The sequence below is a fragment of the Balaenoptera ricei genome, chromosome 16 (genome assembly GCF_028023285.1).
Source record: "Balaenoptera ricei isolate mBalRic1 chromosome 16, mBalRic1.hap2, whole genome shotgun sequence".
In the NCBI taxonomy this organism is placed as follows: domain Eukaryota; kingdom Metazoa; phylum Chordata; class Mammalia; order Artiodactyla; family Balaenopteridae; genus Balaenoptera; species Balaenoptera ricei.
This window is the reverse complement of record NC_082654.1, coordinates 24,428,597-24,443,524: the sequence shown is the minus strand read 5'-3', so window position 1 is coordinate 24,443,524 and position 14,928 is coordinate 24,428,597. Positions and strand designations below refer to the sequence as shown.

General features: G+C 42.0%; 1 protein-coding gene across 1 annotated transcript in view; it reads left to right on the top strand.

Annotated features, from left to right (window-relative positions):
* Positions 1-14,928, top strand: part of SORCS3 (sortilin related VPS10 domain containing receptor 3) — a 593,582-nt gene that overhangs the window by 430,428 nt on the left and 148,226 nt on the right. The window contains exon 6 of the mRNA XM_059899211.1: positions 3,013-3,077. Coding sequence (XP_059755194.1) covers positions 3,013-3,077 — 65 coding nt within the window. The remainder of the gene's footprint in view (positions 1-3,012; positions 3,078-14,928) is intronic.

Genomic DNA, 14,928 nt, shown 5'->3' with positions numbered 1-14,928 from the left:
GGGTACTAAGCCAACCACGACCACAGGTGTCCACTCTCGGGAGCCAAGACCAACTCCAGAGAAACAAACACACAACTTAATAACAATACAAGTGCTAGAGGATGTTTAATCTTGATTCCGAATTCTCTAGAAGTTCAAAGGGGGGCGAGCTAGAGTAATCAAGGAAGACTTCCAGGAGGACTTGATTCTTGGTTTTAACCTTAAAAGGTGTATAAGATTTAGATAGGTGGAAAGGAGTGAGCAATCCTGGATGAAGGAGAAGTTTCTGTGCTTGTTTTATTGGTGTTGTTTGCCTTGTTTCAAGCTCCTAAGAGGCAAGGACTTTTCTTTTGTTAAAGAACGTAGTGCTTGATGCCCATAGTTAGACTGTCATTATGGTTCCAATTCTGACTATCCTACCCGGCCATTGACCTTGGGGGAGGATAGAAGAATAATACCTGAGAGGCCTCTAGTTCTAAGAATACCAACTTGCTTATAAAGAAACAGGGAGGCTGAGGAACAGAGGTGTCCATATAGTCCCTTCTGTGTGTCTGACCTCAAGTGAGTTTCACATCGGAATTTTGTCATTGTCATGGGCAGATTGGGTTGTTCATTAATTCAGTAAATACATCAGTAGCACCTAATATATACTAGGCACTTAGGTGCCAAGGATTCAAAGATAAATAGACAGAATCCTACTTCTTTAAAGTTTATATGCAAGTGCAGAATTCACAGAAGTGCAATTACATGCGACCTGATTGAGTCATGCAAAGCAGTGGTTCTAAGACTTGGCTGTGCATGGAAATCACCTGGGAGCTTTCCAAAATACGGATGCCAGGGCTTCCCTGGTGGCGCAGTGGTTGAGAATCCGCCTGCCAATGCAGCGGACACGGGTTCGAGCCCTGGTCCGGGAAAATCCCACATGCCGCAGAACAACTAAGCCCGTGCGCCACAACTACTGAGCCTGCACTCCACAGCCCGCAAGCCACAACTCCTGAAGCCTGCGCGCCTAGAGCCCGTGCTCCGCAACAAGAGAAGCCACCGCAGTGAGAAGCCCGTGCACCGCAACGAAGAGTAGCCCCCGCTCACCGCAACTAGAGAAAGCCCGCGCACAGCAACGAAGGCCCAACGCAGCCAAAAAAATAAATTAATTAAATAAATTTAAATTAAAAAAAAAAATATGGATGCCTTGAGCTTATCCCAAAAGTGTTGATTTCATTGGTTTGGGGAGGGGCCCAGGCATCTGGATGTTTCTCGGCTCCCTCAGTGGCTCTCGTGAGCAGCCAAGTTTGAGAACCACCAAGGTTAGGATGCTATGGAAGCAGATAAAGGTTCTTCAGTGAGATGAGGAATGGATGGGCTGCTGGAGGGATGAGACCAACTGAGCACTGAAGGAAAGGGGAGAGGTAGCTGGAGAAGGAAAGGGGCAGGGAGAGAGTTGCATCTAAAGGACATTGCAAGCAGACGGGAGAAGAGCCAAGAAGGCTGGGAGCTGCTCTCGATGGAGAAGTCTCAGTCAGTCAGTCAGTCTCTCTAGTTCTGGCCTAGTCCCTGTGTCATCTTAGATACATATCCATTTCCCAGTACATGCCACAGTTTCCCAGTCAGTCAAATATAACTAATGATACCTGTTCTCCTTACATTAGGCATCAAATGAGGTGAGGAAAAATTAAAAGATAGTGTATCAGTGATCACTGGGAAAAAATACAGCATTAGAGTAAAACTTCTTTTATTCAGTATTTTTGGGGGAAAGAAGTATTTTACATAAATGAACTTTTAAAGTAACTGAAATTTAGCCATTCAAGACAACAATCATTAACAAATAAAAATCATTTCATTTTTCCTAACATAGGTCATTTGCAACCCTGTTTTCTTAGAGTAAACTGATATCGTTAGCCTCCTGCTTCCCGTTCTCTGCCTTCAGCCCCTCAGCAGAGATGTCGGATGCTGAACCGTGCTATAATAACAGCTATGGCCTCAGGATCAGAAGAAGTGCAGTAGATTTATGATGTGGAAGATTGGGTTTTGAGTTCTTCGGTCTGTTTTTTATAAGTTTTCAATTTGTCTTGCTATCTGGGTACCTTGATTATTCTCATTGTTTTAAATTCTCCTCTTCCTTTCTAACTTGCCGCCTCTTCCCTATTGAGGACTGTTAAACCAGAAAACCAATCTTAGAATGAAATTTAAAAGTAAAAAGACTGTGAGTCCAAGCTTGCTGGAGAGGGTGGATTATGTGATGTCTTTAGTGCATGAATGTTTTAATGTCTGTGTTGCCTTTTTTAACTGACTTTCTGGGTCTTACTCTGGCCTGGATGTCTCATGCAGGAGGTGGCTGACTGCACTTTATATGTGGGAGGTTGGAGGCCCACAGGAATTAGTTTGTCAGGATTCTCAGCCTTCCTTTTTCTGACTATTGGCCATCGACCTTTAAGGTTTCCCACTCCTATCACCAGAATTGTGTTCCTGTTAGACCAGATTTTGAATGTTTGTCACCAAACATTTATTGTTCACAAGGCAGAGGTAAGGAAGGGCAGATAGGTCCAAACTCAGGAGGGTAGGAGTGTCTGGAAGCAGATAGCCAGAACGGAGGCTAAACCACCTTCCCCAGGGGCAGAACATGGTAGGGAGTAGCACACCCCAAGTGGGAGGGCAGAGGGGAAGGAAGTGGTGGAAATAACCAGGTGTGACAAGACTGGGGAGGTGGAAGGTATGAGGTGGGGAAGGGTTAAGGACAGAGGTTTAGACCAGCTTTACTATGGAGTACATTACTCTGTGCTCCTTTATGTTTTTTTGCGAGTTACTGACTCCCTGACACTGCTCCAAGACACATGAGCTGTGACCATTACAGGTGACAGCTGCTAGAGAGAGCCACCCTGCAGGGGCTGCAAGTCGCCATATTCTGTGGGTCCCCACAGTGCAAGACAGGCCATCTTGAGAAAGTGGCTTTCTGAGGAATAACTCTGAAAGGTTCCCCACTTTGTTGTCTGCCATCCTCACGGTCACTGAGCTTCTGACTCTCCTTTCCTTCCCCAGGTCGGTGGCCGGATTGGATAAGGAGGCGGACTTGGTGCACATGGAAGTGCGGACAGCTGATGGATGTGAGTGCTGAGGCCACCAGGCTGGGCCCCGGGAGATCTGCCTGCAGGTCTCCCTCCTCCCCCAATTTGCATCTTAATGGCTTGGGAAGATGAAAAGCCCTGAGCTCCCTTACTGCCGTATGCATCTTATTTCCTAGACTGGGGGAGAGGCCTCCAGTCCCAACGGAGACGTTTCATTGAAATAAACCCTCAGGAATGAATTTTCTGGGGATGGGAGTTAATGTGACCAACTTTGAGGCTCCTGTTAGTCATTTCCTGGCATCTTCAGTGTAATTCAAATAGGGATGGCCATAGCTCATCGTGGTATTTTGCATTCACATGGTGAATAAGATGATGCCAGCTTTAAAAAAATAAACCTTTGTATAGTCAAGACTACCAAAAAAAAAGTAACTGGACAAACTATTTCCAGAATTGTTTGTTCATTCATTCAGCAATTATTTAGGGATGGCCTACTGTGTGCCAGGCAAGATTCTTAGCCCTGGAGATACAGTGGTGAGCAAGACCTCTGTTGTCCCCGCAAATCAGCCATGGAATCCAAGATTTCAAACATGTGACCCCTTTGTACGTCGTACACCTGTCTACATCTTGAACAGAATTTGACTGATAAAGTATCATTTTGCACCAACTCAAGTATCTATAGGGCTCTTCCCTGTCCAAGAAAGATAAAATCAACTTAAATATGTGAAAATATATATATGAAATCTGAAAAATATATGAAAATATAATTAGCATATTCTAGATCACAAATAGAGCCAAATAATCCATGGAAATAATAGTGACCTTAGGGGTGCAGCAGATCAAAGCACCGGACTGTGAGTTGAGGTCCTGGGTCCTGCCACCCACTAGCCATGAGACCATGAGACCCCCTAACCTCTCTGTGCTCTGGTTTCCTACTATCTGAGGATTCTCATCCTTGCCCTGCCCACCTCATAGGGTTATGGTTGAATGTACAAACATAAGGAGATTCTTTTTGACCTGGATGCAGGTATTGGGTGTGCTTGTGCTTTGTCCATGGGAAATCTACTGCTTTTGAAGCCAAACTCAGATGTATGCTAGAAACATGCACTTTGGGGAATATATTTTATTTGCTTTATTTTTATTTTTAAAAGAGTTAGAAGGCAATTGACACTTGTTACTATATGCCTGGCACTCTGCTGAGTTCCTTCCTTCCTTCCTTCTTCCCTTCCCTCCTTCCTCCCTTCCCTCCTTCTTTCTTTCTTCCTTCCTTCCTTCCTTTCTTTCTTTCTTTCTCTCTCTCTTTCTCTCTCTCTCTCTCTCTTTCTTTCTTTCTTTCTTTCTCTGATACAGCCAGGGATGAGGGATGACCCACACTATTTTTACATTTTTTTTTTTTTTAACAGAAGAGTTATATAACATCTAGGGAGGTAATGCCACATATTCAAATTCACTGATCGTAAGCATGGTGAAGCCTAAATTCGAAATTACTCTTAGTGCTGAGAAAAAAAAAAAACATGGGAAATTGGAGGACGAGTGGGATGGAGGGGTTTGAAGGAGCGTAGTGGAAAAGCAGGAGGGGAGCAGACAGTAGCTCTCAGAAGATGACCCACAGACAAGTGTTCAGGACAACCCCTGCCTTGGCTTTGCTTGTCATGTCAACATTTTTTTTTTTTTTAATTTTTGTCTGTGTTGGGTCTTCGTTTCTGTGCGAGGACTTTCTCTAGTTGCGGCAAGCAGGGGCCACTCTTCATCGTAGTGCGCGGGCCTCTCACTATCGTGGCCTCTCTTGTTGCAGAGCACAGGCTCCAGATGTGCAGGCTCAGTAGTTGTGGCTCACGGGCCCAGTTGCTCCGCGGCATGTGGGATCTTCCCGGACCAGGGCTCGAACCCGTGTCCCCTGCATTAGCAGGCAGATTCTCAACCACTGCGCCACCAGGGAAGCCCCAACATGTTTAAGCTGTATATGTGATCTCTGGTGGTTGTAATATTTTAGAGTTGGAGGACACTTTATATGCCTGTCTGACCTCCTACCTAGTGTAGGAATCCCTTCCCCCAGAATCTCTTATAGTGTGTCCTCAGGTTTCATGAGCTCAGGCTTAAGACATATCCTTTTCTACTGCTGGACAGCTCCTTTTTTTTTTTTTTTAAGGTAATTTCTTACATAAAGCTCAAACTTGCTTTCTGAAAGTTCAAGAATTCTGGTCCACATTGGGATAAGGCCTGTGGTACAGAACTGCTGTGAAATTTTATGAGATTAAAAATGCAAAACACATAGAAAAGTTCCTGACCTATTGTCAAGAATTGAAAAAAGCAGACAGAAATATAACAGGGATAAATGTCATATGCCACACTTAGGTTAAAGTATAGTATATATTAATTCTGTGTCATTTTTTAGGTTTGTTAAAATGAGTTTTTCAATACTTCAAAGTATCTTCTTTCAACCTAGTGAATTGGCTGTAACCCCCCTTTATTTAGAAAGTGCACATAACAAGACTGAACTAACCGGGGATGTTTTATTTTACATACCCTAATGAAATGTATGACTCCTTTCTTCTTTGGTATGTAGTGAATGCTTTCTTACACTCACACACTCACACATACACATACATCTCTATCTTTTTGATCACCACAAAAGGGCACAACATATATTTTATTTCCTTTTTTTTTCCCCTGATGTGGTAGCTTGGACTTGAATTTGCCCAAATTCACACAGATAGCCTAGTGATAGAATAAAAACTAGAACACAAAACTCTCAACACACTACAAATAGAGGAGAACTTCTGATAAAGAACAAGTACAAAAGACCCACAACTAACATCATATTTAATGATGAGATACTGAACGCTTTCCCGCTAAGGGCAGGAAAAAGGAAGGGATGTTTACTCTTTTTTTTTTTTTTTTGAACTTTTGAATTTTATTTTATTTATTTTTTTATACAGCAGGTTCTTATTAGTTGTCCATTTTACACATATTAGTGTATATATGGGATGTTTACTCTTAACACGCCTTTTCAACATGATGCTGGAAGTCCTAGTCAGTGCAATAAAGGAAGAAAAATGAAATGCAATTCATATAGATTACAAAGGAAAAGAATAAAACTGTCATTATTCTCGTTGACGTGATTCTCTATGTAGAATATCACAAGGAATCTACAAAAAAACCTGCTACAACAAATATGTAAGTAGAGCAGGGTTGTTGGATACAAAACATTCAGTGGAGGGAGGATGATTATTTTTAATGAATGGCATTGGAAAAAATTGGGCAGCCATATGGGGAAAACGAACTTCAACCTATTATTTACAACTTATACAAAATCTAACTCAAAATGGATCACATTTCTAAATGTAAAATATAAAATTATAAAACTTTTGGAAGAAACTATAGGAGAAAATCTTTATGACCTTAAATTGACACCAAGAGCAAAACTGATAAAATAAAGAATCCATAAATTGGACCTCATCAAAATTTAAAAATTTTGTTCTTCAGAAGACGCAATAAAGACAGTGGGAGAAACTATTTGCAGATCATATAACTAACAGAGGACTTATAGCCAGAACACATAAAGAACCTTTAAAGCATAGGAATAAGAAACAACCCCATTAAAAAAAAAAATAGGAAAAAGTTTGAACAGAACATTTACCAAGGAAAATATAAAGATGACAAGTAAACACAAGTATTTGCTATATTTGGAGTAAGTAATACCTAGATCCTTTGAGTCCTTTTGTTTTGTGACTCATATGTTTAAAAGAACAATAACAAAATTCTCTAAGAATCTTAAATCAGGAGAAATAATGGATCTTAGATAATTATTTTTCCTTCCTCAGACTTTCCTTCACTATTCCACTTTTTCTGGCATGTTCAAGAGTCTATTCCTTAATCAGCCCATTTCAGACCCTTTACCCTGTGTTGTAGATTTGCTAACTGCTATTTTGAAAATTATCATCAAAGGGGTCTTGAGCAGTAAAATTCCATTTCTCTGCATCTTCCTGCATCACAGTTCTCATGGCCATTTTGCTCAACCAGTGGCATTCATGATCATCCTCTGGTGAGCTGGTTCCACTACAGATTCCTGGGGTCCACCTCAGAGGTTTTGGTTTAGGTGGTCTGGTACAGGACCTGGGCGTCTCCATATTGTTAAGCACACTCCCAGCGTGATTTTGATCCAGGTGCTATTCAGAAACACTGCTGTGTGGATCCCTTACCTCATGTGGTGCTGGAGTCACAGCTCGGGGACAGTTATACCCTCAGTAAGCATGAACAAGAAGCCTTGGTATTGGAGTCGGGAATTACTCTGCTCCGTAGCACCTGGGCTGTCACAGGAATGCAAGTGAGAAGAACATATAAAGAGAGCAAATGGGTCTTTCTTTCCCTTCTAAAAAACAAAAATCAACAAGTCACAATTCATTATAAAGTGCTCTCCACATCAAGATAACTTTCAAATGTCTAAAATCATGGATGAGAGAACTTCTTAAATATTAGCAGGAATGGTATGAGCTTTGAAAAGATCTTCAGGGAATGGAAACAGGATATGCCTATGAAAAAACAATTAAATGTTGCTTTATGTACTTCCCAGAGTATGGCAGAAATATAGAAATTTGTGTTACCTTTATTTATTGACCCACTCATAATTCACTCCACTGTGATAGAGCCCTTTCCATGTGTAGAAGACAAGAGGTTCTCAAAACCTAGCATTAAAATTGCCACACACACACACACACACACATACATACATACATACATACTCACCTGGTCCCACCACAGATCAATGAAAGAAGATTCTCCAGGGGAAGGTCATGGGCATTGCCCTGTATAAAATTGTCCTAATGATTTTGAAGTACATGTGGGGTTGAGAACCACTGCACTAGATCTGAGCTTCTCCAACATTAACTACAAATGAACCATCTGTAGAGCTATTTTTTTTTTTTTATACATCTTTATTGAAGTATAATTGCCTTACAATGGTGTGTTAGCTTCTGCTTTATAACAAAGTGAATCAGTTATACATATACAATATGTTCCCATTTCTCTTCCCTCTTGCATCTCCCTCCCTCCCACCCTCCCCATCCCACCCCTCTAGGTGGTCACAAAGCACCGAGCTGATCTCCCTGTGCTATGCGGCTGCTTCCCACTAGTTATCTGTTTTACATTTGGTAGTGTATATATGTCCATGACACTCTCTTACCCTGTCACATCTCACCCCACCCCCTCCCCATATCCTCAAGTCCATTCTCTAGTAGGTCTGTGTCTTTATTCCCGTCTTGCCCCTAGGTTCTTCATGGCCTTTTTTTTTTTTCCTTAGATTCCGTATATATGTGTTAGCATACTGTATTTGTTTTTCTCTTTCTGACTTACTTCACTCTGTATGACAGACTCTAACTCCATCCACCTCATTACAAATACCTCCATTTCATTTCTTTTTATGGCTGAGTAATATTCCATTGTATATATGTGCCACATCTTCTTTATCCATTCATCTGTCGATGGACATTTAGGTTGCTTCCATGTCCTGGCTATTGTAAATAGAGCTGCAATGAACATTTTGGTACATGACTCTTTTTGACCTATGGTTTTCTCAGGGTATATGCCCAGTAGTGGGATTGCTGGGTCGTATGGTAGTTCTATTTGTAGTTTTTTAAGGAACCTCCATACTGTTCTCCATAGTGGCTGTATCAATTTACATTCCCACCAACAGTGCAAGAGTGTTCCCTTTCCTCCACACCCTCTCCAGCATTTATTGTTTCTAGATTTTTTGATGATGGCCATTCTGACCGGTGTGAGATGATATCTCATTGTAGTTTTGATTTGCATTTCTCTAATGATTAATGATGTTGAGCATTCTTTCATGTGTCTGTAGGCCATCTGTATATCTTCTTTGGAGAAATGTCTATTTAGGTCTTCTGCCCATTTTTGGATTGGGTTGTTTGTTTTTTTGTTATTGAGCTGCATGAGCTGCTTGTAAATCTTGGAGATTAATCCTTTGTCAGTTGCTTCATTTGCAAATATTTTCTCCCATTCTGATGGTTGTCTTTTGGTCTTGTTTATGGTTTCCTTTGCTGTGCAAAAGCTTTTAAGTTTCATTAGGTCCCATTTGTTTATTTGTGTTCTTATTTCCATTTCTCTGGGAGCTGGGTCAAAAACAATCTTGCTGTGATGTATGTCATAGAGTGTTCTGCCTATGTTTTCCTCTAAGAGTTTGATAGTGTCTGGCCTTACACTTAGGTCTTTAATCCATTTTGAGTTTATTTTTGTGCATGGTGTCAGGGAGTGTTCTAATTTCATACTTTTACATGTACCTGTCCAATTTTCCCAGCACCACTTATTGAAGAGGCTGTCTTTTCTCCACTGTATATGCTTGCCTCCTTTATCAAAGATAAGGTGACCATATGTGTGTGGGTTTATCTCTGGGCTTTCTATCCTGTTCCATTGATCTATATTTCTGTTTTTATGCCAGTACCAAACTGTCTTGATTACTGAAGCTTTGTAATATAGTCTGAAGTCAGGGAGCCTGATTCCCCCAGCTCCATTTTTCGTTCTCAAGATTGCTTTGGCTATTCGGGGTCTTTTGTGTTTCCATACAAATTGTGAAATTTTTTGTTCTAGTTCTGTGAAAGATGCCAGTGGTAGTTTGATAGGGATTGCATTGAATCTGTAGATTGCTTTGGGTAGTAGAGTCATTTTCACAATGTTGATTCTTCCAATCCAGGAACATGGTATATCTCTCTATCTATTTGTATCATCTTTAATTTCTTTCATCAGTGTCTTATAATTTTCTGCATACAGGTCTTTTGTCTCCTTAGGTAGGTTTATTCCTAGATATTTTATTCTTTTTGTTTCAATGGTAAATGGGAGTGTTTCTTAATTTCACTTTCAGATTTTTCATCATTAGTGTATAGAAATGCAAGCGATTTCTGTGCATTAATTTTGCATCCTGCTACTTTACCAAATTCATTGATTAGCTCTAGGAGTTTTCTGGTAGCATCTTTAGGATTCTCTATGTATAGTATCATGTCATCTGCAAATAGTGACAGCTTTACTTCTTCTTTTCCGATTTGGATTCCTTTTATTTCTTTGTCTTCTCTGATTGCTGTGGCTAACACTTCCAAAACTATGTTGAATAATAGTGGTGAGAGTGGGCAACCTTGTCTTGTTCCTGATCTTAGTGGAAATGGTTTCAGTTTTTCACCATTGAGGACGATGTTGGCTGTGGGTTTGTCATATATGGCCTTTATTATGTTGAGGAAAGTTCCCTCTATGCCTACTTTCTGCAGGGCTTTTATCATAAATGGGTGTTGAATTTTGTCGAAAGCTTTCTCTGCATCTATTGAGATGATCATATGGTTTTCCTCCTTCAATTTGTTAATATGGTGTATCACATTGATTGATTTGCGTATGTTGAAGAATCCTTGCATTCCTGGGATAAACCCCACTTGATCATGGTGTATGATCCTTTTAATGTGCTGTTGGATTCTGTTTGCTAGTATTTTGTTGAGGATTTTTGCATCTATGTTCATCAGTGATATTGGCCTGTAGTTTTCTTTCTTTGTGACATCTTTGTCTGGCTTTGGTATCAGGGTGATGGTGGCCTCGTAGAATGAGTTTGGGAGTGTTCCTCCCTCTGCAATTTTTTGGAAGAGTTTGATTAGGATAGGTGTTAGCTCTTCTCTAAATGTTTGATAGAATTCACCTGTGAAGCCATCTGGTCCTGGGCTTTTGTTTGTTGGAAGGTTTTTAATCACAGTTTCAATTTCAGTGCTTGTGATTGGTCTGTTCATATTTTCTATTTCTTCCTGGTTCAGTCTCGGCAGTTTGTGCATTTCTAAGAATCTGTCCATTTCTTCCAGGTTGTCCATTTTATTGGCATAGAGTTGCTTGTAGTAATCTCTTATGATCGTTTGTATTTCTGCAGTGTCAGTGGTTACTTCTCCTTTTTCATTTTTAATTCTATTGATCTGAGTCTTCTCCCTTTTTCTCTTGATGAGTCTGGCTAATGGTTTATCAATTTTGTTTATCTTCTCAAAGAACCAGCTTTTAGTTTCATTGATTTTTGCTATTGTTTCCTTCATTTCTTTTTCATTTATTTCTGACCCGATCTTTATAATTTCTTTCCTTCTGCTGGCTTTGGGGTTTTTTTGTTCTTCTTTCTCTAATTGCTTTAGGTGCAAGGTTAGGTTGTTTATTCGAGATGTTTCCTGTTTCTTGAGGTAGGCTTGTATTGCTATAAACTTCCCTCTTAGCACTGCTTTTGCTGCGTCCCATAGGTTTTGGGTCGTCGTATCTCCATTGTCATTTGTTTCTAGGTATTTTTTGATTTCCCCTTTGATTTCTTCAGTAATCACTTCGTTATTAAGTAGTGTATTGTTTAGCCTCCATGTGTTTGTATTTTTTACAGATCTTTTCCTGTAATTGATATCTAGTCTCATAGCGTTGTGGTCGGAAAAGATACTTGATACGATTTCAATTTTCTTAAATTTACCAAGGCTTGATTTGTGACCCAAGATATGATCTATCCTGGAGAATGTTCCATGAGCACTTGAGAAAAATGTGTATTCTGTTGTTTTTGTGTGGAATGTCCTATAAATATCAATTAAGTCCATATTGTTTAATGTATCATTTAAAGCTTGTGTTTCCTTATTTATTTTCATTTTGGATGATCTGTCCATTGGTGAAAGTGGAGTGTTAAAGTCCCCTACTATGATTGTGTTGCTGTCGATTTCCCCTTTTATGGCTGTTAGTATTTGCCTTATGTATTGAGGTGCTCCTATGTTGGGTGCATAAATATTTACAATTGTTATAGCTTCCTCTTGGATCGATCCCTTGATCATTATATAGTGTCCTTCTTTGTCTCTTGTAATACTCTTTATTTTAAAGTCTATTTTGTCTGATATGAGAATTGCTACTCCAGCTTTCTTTTGATTTCCATTTGCATGGAATATCTTTTTCCATCCCCTCACTTTCAGTCTGTATGTGTCTCTAGGTCTGAAGTGGGTCTCTTGTAGACAGCATATATATGGGTCTTGTTTTTGTATCCATTCAGCCAGCCTGTGTCTTTTGGTGGGAGCATTTAATCCATTTACGTTCAAGGTAGTTATCGATATGTATGTTCCTATTCCCATTTTCTTAAATGTTTTGGGTTTGTTATTGTAGGTGTTTTCCTTCTCTTGTGTTTCTTGCCTAGAGAGTTCCTTTAGCAGTTGTTGTAAAGCTGGTTTGGTCGTGCTGAACTCTCTCAGCTTTTGCTTGTCTGTAAAGGTTTTAATTTCTCCATCGAATCTGAATGAGATCCTTGCTGGGTAGAGTAATCTTGGTTGTAGGTTTTTCTCCTTCATCACTTTAAGTATATCCTGCCACTCCCTTCTGGCTTGCAGAGTTTCTGCTGAAAGATCAGATGTTAACCTTATGGGGATTCCCTTGTGTGTTATTTGTTGTTTTTCCCTTGCTGCCTTTAATATGTTTTCCTTATATTTAATTTTTGACAGTTTGATTAATATGTGTCTTGGCGTGTTTCTCCTTGGGTTTATCCTGTATGGGACTCTCTGCTTCCAGGACTTGATTAACTATTTCCTTTCCCATATTAGGGAAGTTTTCAACTATAATCTCTTCAAATATTTTCTCAGTCCCTTTCTTTTTCTCTTCTTCTTCTGGGACCCCTATAATTCGAATGTTGGTGCGTTTAATGTTGTCCCAGAGGTCTCTGAGACTGTCCTCAGTTCTTTTCATTCTTTTTTCTTTATCCTGCTCTGTAGTAGTTATTTCCACCATTTTATCTTCCAGGTCACTTATCCTTTCTTCTGCCTCAGTTATTCTGCTATTGATCCCATCTAGAGTATTTTTAATTTCATTTATTGTGTTTTTCATCATTGCTTGGTTCCTCTTTAGTTCTTCTACGTCCTTGTTAAATGTTTCTTGCATTTTGTCTATTCTATTTCCAAGATTTTGGATCATCCTTACTATCATTATTCTGAATTCTTTTTCAGGTAGACTGCTTATTTCCTCTTCATTTGTTAAGTCTGGTGTGTTTTGACCCTGCTCCTTCATCTGCTGTGTGTTTTTCTGTCGTCTCATTTTGCTTATCTTACTGTGTTTGGGGTCTCCTTTTCACAGACTGCAGGTTTGTAGTTCCCGTTGTTTTTGGTATCTCTCCCCAGTGGCTAAGGTTGGTTCAGTGGGTTGTGTAGGCTTCCTGGTGTAGGGAACTAGTGCCTGAGCTCTGGTGGATGAGGCTGGATCTTGTCTTTCTGGTGGGCACGTCCACGTCTGGTGGTGTATTTTGGGGTGTCTGTGGCCTTATTATGATTTTAGGCAGCCTCTCTGCTAATGGATGGGGCTGTGTTCCTGTCTTGCTAGTTGTTTGGCATAGGGTGTTCAGCACTGTAGCTTGCTGGTCATTGAGTGATGCTGGGTCTTGATGTTGAGATGGAGATCTCTGAGAGATTTTTGCCGTTTGGTATTACGTGGAGCTGGGAGGTCTCTTGTGGACCAGTGTCCTGAAGTTGGCTCTCCCACCTCAGAGGCACGGCCCTGATGCCTGGCTGGAGCACCAAGAGCCTTTCGTCCACATGGCTCAGAGTAAAAGGGAGAAAAAATAGAAAGAAAGAAAGAGGCTATAATATAGTGAAGTAAAATAAAGCTATTGTAAAGCAAAGCTATACAGACAAAATCTCACCCAGAAGCATATACATATACACTCACAAAAAAAAGGAAAAGGGGAAAAATTAATATATCCTGCTCCCAAAGTCCACCTCCTGAATTTGGGATGATTCGTTGTCTATTCAGGTATTCAACAGATGCAGGCACATCAAGTTGTTTGTGGAGTTTTAATCCGCTGCTTCTGAGGCTGCTGGGACAGATTTCCCCTCCTCTTCTCTGTTCGCACAGCTCCTGGGGTTCAGCTTTGGATTTGGACCCGCCTCTGCGTGTAGGTCGCCTGAGGGCGTCTTTTCCCCGCCCAGACAGGACGGGGTTAAAGGAGCAGCTGCTTCGGGGGCTCTGGCTTACCCAGGCCGCGGGGAGGGAGGGGTACAGAGGAGGCGGGGCGAGCCTGCGGCGTCAGAGGCCGGCGTGACGTTGCACCAGCCTGAGGTGCGCAGTGCGTTCTCCCGGGGAAGTTGTCCCTGGATCACGGGACGCTGGCAGTGGCGGGCTGCACAGGCTACCGGGAGGGGCGGTGTGGAGAGTGACCTGTGCTCGCACACAGGCTTTCTGGAGGCGGCAGCAGCAGCCCCAGCGTCTCACGCCCGTCTCTGGGGTCCGCGCTGATCGCCGCGGCTCGCGCCCTTCTCTGGAGTTCGTTTAGGCGGCGCTCTGAATCCCCTCTCCTTGCGCGCAGCGAAACAAAGAGGCAAGAAAAAGTCTCTTGCCTCTTCGGCAGCTGCAGACTTTTTCCCGGTCTCCCTCCCGGCCAGCTGTGGTGTGCTAACCCCTTCAGGCTGTGTTCACGCCGCCAGCCCCAGTCCTCTCCCTGCAATCCGACCGAAGCCCGAGCCTCAGCTCCCAGCCCCGCCCGCCCCGGCGGCTGAGCAGACAAGCCTCTCGGGCTGGTGAGCGCTGCTCGGCGCCGAGCCTCTGTGCGGGAGTCTCTCCGTTTTTTCCTCTGCGCCCCTGTTGCTGTGGGATCCGCGCTGATAGCCGCGGCTCGCGCCCTTCTCTGGAGTTCGTTTAGGCGGCGCTCTGAATCCCCTCTCCTTGAGCGCCGCGAAACAAAGAGGCAAGAAAAACTCTCTTGCCTCTTCGGCAGCTGCAGACTTTTTCCTGGTCTCCCTCCCAGCCAGCTGTGGTGCGCTAACCCCTTCAGGCTGTGTTCACGCCGCCAACCCCAGTCCTCTCCCTGCGATCCGACCGAAGCCCGAGCCTCAGCTCCCAGCCCCGCCCGCCCCGGCGGCTGAGCAGACAAGCC